General features: G+C 31.4%; 1 protein-coding gene across 1 annotated transcript; it reads right to left on the reverse strand.

Moving 5' to 3' along the window:
• Positions 1-4,328: 4,328 nt before the first annotated feature.
• LOC140445832 (vitamin K epoxide reductase complex subunit 1-like protein 1) lies at positions 4,329-7,211 on the reverse strand. Its single transcript, XM_072538206.1, has 3 exons — positions 6,927-7,211; positions 6,143-6,240; positions 4,329-4,670 (listed from the first exon to the last, which is right to left on the reverse strand). Exons 1-3 carry the CDS (start codon positions 7,100-7,102, stop codon positions 4,447-4,449), a joined length of 498 nt encoding a protein of 165 aa, XP_072394307.1. The 5' UTR covers positions 7,103-7,211; the 3' UTR covers positions 4,329-4,446.
• Positions 7,212-7,276: the final 65 nt, after the last annotated feature.

Genomic DNA, 7,276 nt, shown 5'->3' on the forward strand with positions numbered 1-7,276 from the left:
AAATATTAAAATATACAAGGTGTTTTTGGTTAATCAAATAACTGGTTTGGAAAAAAAAACACTCGCTTAGTGTTTTAAATGCAGTATTAATCCACAAATTAGTTTTTGTTACTAACCATTAGTACATCATATAACTTATTTTAAAATTCAACAAAAGTTTTTTTTTGTTAATTCAATTACAATAAAAATAATTGTGTTTTAGAATAGCTGACTTCATAAAAAAAAGTAAAGGTGAAAAATTTTTCTAAATACACACCATTGTATTGTACCATGGACAATTTTTTCTCACTAAAGGAAGCTATTTTTCATTTAAAAACAACCTACGAGTACTAAATTTCAAGTAAATACGTTTATTGGTTTTAAAGTTATTGTTGTTATTAACTAAAAGAATTTAATTTTTTTTAATTTTAACACCCTCTATCTCGAAAAGTAAATAAGTTTGACCCCTCATTAACTATATCGTTTTGTTCAATTTTTCGAGAAGTATCTACAGTCAAACGTTGTAAGTGTCATTTGGAAACACCCTGTATGTATGAAATATTAGATATTTAACAGAAAATATTAGATACTTACAATTTTGCCACAGACTGAACAGTAGATTTTTCCCATATCCATAGACAGCTCTTTATAAGGTTTAATCCAAGTTGAAGCACTGGTTGTTTTAGGCATTATAAAATCACAATCTTCCTTTTTGTTACGCACAACGAGTGTTTACGCTTTGAATATCAAAACAAAAATGATTTACAAATCTGAGCATCAAATTAGAAATGTTTAGGTACCTAATTCAATAAACTGGGAGATTTTGGAAAATCCCTAAATTAGGAACAAAACTATTAGTCGTTTACCTGCTGTTAAGATACAATAAATTGTAGATAGATTTGGGGATTAGATCATAAAATGCAAATGAGCGAACCCTTAGCGATTATCCAATAACTGAATGCCTCAGTGACCGAGACTTTCTAAGAATGTTGAGGGCTACTTAAATTGATCTTCTTTGAAATTGTAAATGTTTTGTACCTGTAGAGATTACGTACTTAGATCATTTCTTGATTAAAATGACTACAAAATTTTATACAAGAATTGAAATAAATTGGTATGTTTAAAAATTTTCAAATACAGTATAAAAATCTGAACTTTTATGCACTTTATGCAAACTTTTATACAAATATGCCAAAATATGAAATATTTGCATAAAATATGCACAATATGCAAAATATGCAATATGCATATTTGCCGAAGTCTAGATATAACAAATATATTAAGATAGCAAAAACAAACTAGGCGACTACCAAAATTGCACTACACAGCATCTTCGTTATTTTTGAACGTATGGTTATGGTAGATCGAAGCAGGGCTCAATTGTGAGCCCTTCAGACATTTAGACCTGACTAGTACTAAAGGGCCTTCCAATCACAGGTTTGAGTCCCACAGGCAGAGTAGATGAGCCCTGTATTGCCAGGGCGTCAGCACGTTCGTTCCCCTCCATGCCTGTGTGTCTCGGTACACATACCAAGTTAACCCTATTGGTCAGCGCATTATCAGTAAGTGCTCTTGCACTTGCTGATGATGGTTTTTGCACTTTAAAACTCAAAAACCAGCTTAGAGTATCCTAAACGATGCTAGAATGCATCTAATACATTTCTTCATGTTTTTCAAGAATTTAATATGGATTCCTCGATAATTCTTTGCCTTAGCTTTGCAACACTTGCTGGTTTAGTGTTATAAATTTTACTTTTAAAGTATGCCAAATAAAAATAATCTTTAGGATAAAAACGAGTGAACGAGAAAACATCCGGAAAATGCGTGATCTAAAGAACGCCGAACAGTTACACCAAAATACGCTAGAGCTTCGTTTTCTTCAAACCGCATCTCATTAAAATTGGCTCCAAACTTATTTTTCAGGGCAGATACAATTTCATTACTAAATAGCAGTTCATAATTATTTAAATTTACTTTTATAAAAAATGACCCAATTAACTGAGTACCTACTATTTCCGATCATACATTCAGTTCTGGTGGTCTTTGAGTATTGTTTTCACGTATCCACTGTGGATTTACCTCACTTTAATACTTTAAACTTGCCCGATTTACATTCCCACAGAGTGTAAATATTGCTTCGTCGGAAAAACATTTTTACCGAAGATCTCGTCATTATTATTACACCACTAAAATGTAGTCTTCAGTTGTAGTCAACTTCATTTAATTCTTGCAGCAACTGGATTTTGTAGGGTTTAAATTAATTCTTATGTAAAACACGTAAGTCTGAAAAATGATCTACATCATGTATTTGTGCAGTTCTCTCTGTGAAACTCTGCATTCAATCTAAAGTTTTTATTATCTAAATGGAAATAAGCCACAATTAAAGGTTAAAGTAAATTTATTGACGTTTCAATTTCCACTTCGGAAATCGTTCTCAAAATACAAAACTGAAACTGATACTTTTTGGCTGCCCATGTTGTCACTCCCGCTGTTGCTGCTGCACAACCCCTAGACACTAATAATATCGAGCTACAACTGTTAGTAAATCAGCTAAACCGGTCACGCTATCAACGAAAATATGCCATTTGTTGTTGAAACTGATGCTTCAGAACACTCGTTTCCTATCTTCAGGATTTCCAGACCAGTTGCTTTCTTTTTAAGATCTCTTAACTCTAGCGAGCTAAATCATTCTGTTGTGGAGAAAGAAGCGTACGCTATCGTTGAATCTCTAAAAAAGTGACGTTATGTTCTTATAGAAAAGCCTTCCACAGCCATCACTGACTAAAAGTCTGTAACATTTATGTTCAACAACAAGCATTCCAGCAAGATCAAAAATGAAAAAATACAAAGATATCTACTTGAATTGGTACTTTATAAATATGACAGTATATCGACCAAGTAAAAGACAACCAAGCAGCGCGGAGGCTTTATCGCGCATCTACTCATGCGCTGCTACCACAACGACGGCAGTTGCATCAGAACTCAAGTCATCACACAGCATTTTGTCATCCAGGGGTAACACGTGTCCATTCACTGGATAAAATCAAAGAATTTACCTTTTTATCTTGAAGTCAAGACTATGATTCGTGAATGGTAAGTATGTACTAAAATCAAGCCAAAGTACTTTAAGAATGAGGAGCCTTTTTCGAAGCTTATAAAAGCCACATGTCCCTTCGAACGCCTTAGTATCGACTTTAAAGGACCGGTGCCTTCGAATACCAATAAACGTTAAATTCTAAGGCAATAGATGAGTATTCCAGATTCCCATTTGCTTTCCCATGCAGTGACATTAGTGCCAAAACCGTCATCAAGAATTGAAATTACTTATTCATGATTTTTTGGAATGCCTACATACATCAATTCGGATAGAGGGACTCAATTTCTATCAGCTGAAGTCAGAGTTTCTCAACGCCAGAAGAATCGCAACAAGTAGAACTACTGCTAAAGGCAATGGTCAAGTAGAGAAGTTAAACTCTACTGTCTGGAAAGCTATTCAACTGACCTGTGAATCACATGAAGCGTCGATCTCCAAATGGGAATACAATACCGTCATAGCTAGCCGAATCAGGGTATGTCTTGATGAAAAGGCTTCTTTATCTTCTTCGTCTTCTTTATCAAGTACAAATTTCACTGTAATTATTCTTTCACTCGTTCTTCAACTTCTACTGCGTTATCTTTCGCTTCTCTATCAGCAATTATACCAACTGCATTCCTAACGTTACTTTTCCCTACATACCACAATTTGTATCATTCATCTAGTTCTTTCGTCCGTTGGGTTTTCCACCTCCTCTCTTAAACGAAAACAATTTGAACCCTTCGTCCTAGAAGCGCAGATACCAACTCCATACTGACTATTTATAGTAATAAAATTACATATCCATAAAAATAAGACCATTTGTTGATGTTTGCAACTTTTTTATTTTAAAAATAAACAACATTTACCTAATGAAGAAGATTACAAATTAAACAACAATAAATTACAACATATATTTTTATGCATTTTCTTTTTTTTTTAATAAAATTAAAAATAAAATAATATACAAATACCCGTCCTTTTAAAAACACATTTATTTCTTAATATTAAATTTGTTCATATGGAATGGAATAGCCAGCAATTGTAAATTTGATACTTCATAAAAAAGCTATCGTTATCTTTGGGTTTTGGCACAATTGATTAATATTATTAAAATATATATTTCAACGGCATCTCATGGCAACTGATATATTTGAAATATTTAAATAAACAATGTTAATTGTCTATTAAAAAATAAGACACGTGGGGAAAAAAATTTTACTAGTTTTTTTTAAATAATCCTTTTTTGTTTTTGTGTTTCTGCCTGCAAACCATATACACTTGAAGAAATTATTTATTTAATCATTTTGTTATTTTCGAAATTCCTACTATAAAATAAAATAACTGAACAATGGCGTGCAATGAATCTTTTAGTAAACACGTTATACCTAAATTTATTTATTCTTTTCCTCTTCTTGCTCTCTGATGGCATCAATTGTTTTAAGTTTTAATTTGATCAATAATAAATTAATTACATTCACTGCATAAATAGCTACACACACAATGCACAGATCATAAAGTACAAAATAGAGTATGTAAGCAAAGTAAATGGATAAAAAGTTTGACAAGGCTATTAATACCAGGGACACCCAAGCGATGAATTTTGAGTTGGATTGAACTGAAACAAAAGTTTATATTAGTGATAGTTAACAATTTACTATAACATCTTAGATCTCTGACATAGATACATAATGACATGCATTGGGATTTATATTGTACCAACACCAACGGTAGATCATTGTTAAAAATCAGTTGTGTCTGAATGGACTCATTAGCTGTACAAATCCAAATACTATGACTTTATGAAATCATGGCTACTCTATTGTGTGGATAAAATGCTTTTAGTCGCTTTTTTGTTCATCCTACTATTTTTATATGCTCTTTGCACCTTCCATGTGACTATTGGTCTCTTGCTATTTTCACTGGGCTGTTGTGTTCATATTATCATTCTAATGTTCTCACTTTCTGCTTTTCAGCATTAAGGCTGTATGACACTATGCATTTTCTTGTATCATTTCTTATATCGTTTCTGATATAGAAATTTATTTATGTTTTCTTGTATCGTTTCTTGCACGTACATTTGTGCTCTGTATGACACTATGCAAGTTCTTTTACCGGAAATTGTATGTGATTCGGCACATGATTGGTCGAAATTTTGACATATATAAAAATAAACCTGAGGACCCCAAGCCAGATGCTACTGATAATTTTTTAAAATACTGTGGTTCAAAAATGAAAGAAATAAAATGTCCCAATATTAAAACTAAATTGGAAACCACAATTTTTAAAGATATTCAACAGGCTATAATGGAAGACAGAAATAATAAATAATTTGGTTGTAATAATTTTTTTGTTTTTTTTTTACAAATTATGTGTTTGTATGGCATGCTCTTGAAATTCTACTCTCTTATTTGGAGATATAAAATAATCTTTAAACTCATCACGAATTTTTAAAGACGTTATGTATTCTTTTTAGTAATACGTCTCCTCCTACTTTCAGTATTTCCGATGCTATTTGATCCAATCCCTGTGATTTATTGTTTTTCAATTTGGCTACTCCTGTTCTAATCTTGGTTATTGTTGGTGGGCACTTTTCTCTGATGTCTGCTTGGTCTAATTGTATATCAAAGTTCTCCTCCAGCCGCCATTATGACAGAAGTTTTACGTTTTTGCGCACAAATTGGCACATTTCTTGTACAAGAAACTGCAGCAGACACAAATTCTTGTATCGTTTCTGATATAAGAACTTATACGCTTGTATGACACTATCCATTTTTTTGTTATATCAGAAACGATATAAGAAATGATACAGGAAAATGCATAGTATCATACAGCCTTTAGGTTTGTTATTTTTGGTACAATTTTCATTCCTCTACGTCTAATAATTTTTGTGCTTTAGTCCTGTCTACCGTCAAGAGTAGAATTTCCTTTATGATAAAAAAATAATGAAAGTAAACATAATATCCTATTGATTAGATTACACAATCTCTGCATAATAAAAACTATTTATAGATTGTATAATATAGGTAATAAGTAAAAAGCCTTTAACAATGGATAATTAATTATTACAATGCAAATAGCCATTCTTACCTAATGTAGCTATCATACTATAAAACATTATTCCAAATAAACTGTTTGGTTTGTAAAATTGTGAATCCTCTCCAAAAATACCAAGTCCTTTTCCATATCTGCAAATAAAAAAGAAAAACAACAATTAAATACCACAATAACAGTTTATGTAAATTATTATAGCAAAAAAATTTTGGTAACATTGACTATCTGAATTGGGAGTTCTTTAATCACTAAGATTAGGATAAGTTATGCTTTTATGATGCTAACAAAAGGACAGTTATTAACACTTTTAATTACAAAGCCATTATTTCATTTAGCAGGTGGCGCTTATTGTCCAGCTTGATAAAGATTGACTTAACTTAGAAGAGTATATGTTCAGGTCAATATTTTATTCAACATAATCTTTTGTAAGAATCTATGCCCCACAAATGATCAAACAACTCAAATATAAGAATGACACCCAACTGGCACCATACAAATATTCTTTAACTTTATGTTATATGGATAAAACATACATTCAGGTTTAACATTAAAACAATAACTGTTAGAAAGCTGTTTTACCCCTGCATAAAATTAGTACAGCAGTGAAAATAGAACAAAAATAGAAGTAACAAATTATTTGGAGATACCTAGCACTTATAGGCTTCCCATTTGAACAACTTAAAAGCTAGAATAGTTAAATTATAGTGAATTATTTAGTAAATAATCTGAAAACCGAATATCATTATCAAAAGTCTCGTGTGGCATTAGAAATACTTGGAGGAAATAAAACAACAAAATAGAATATTTTAAATTAACTTACTTAGATTGCATGGCCTTACTACAGCTAACCTGTGGGTTAATATCACACATAGGTTTATAATTATCATTTCTTTCCAATTCGAGTCCTATATAATAACCATAAAGGGACAAACCGGCACCACAAATGCAAGACAAAGTTAATAACGAATTAATTCTTGGTAAAGAAATAAGATACATATTTAAAAGATTCTACTAAAACTTAATGATTAAAAAACTTATCACGTTTGAATTTAGCGAGAATTTAAAAATAGAATGATAGAATGACAAATCTTTATTTTGATGTTTTGACGTTAAGAACTAGGACTTTTGACAGTTTTGACTTAGACCCCATATAATTATAGGTAATAGAAT

This window comes from Diabrotica undecimpunctata, chromosome 7 (assembly GCF_040954645.1).
Source record: "Diabrotica undecimpunctata isolate CICGRU chromosome 7, icDiaUnde3, whole genome shotgun sequence".
Classification (NCBI taxonomy): Eukaryota; Metazoa; Arthropoda; class Insecta; order Coleoptera; family Chrysomelidae; genus Diabrotica; species Diabrotica undecimpunctata.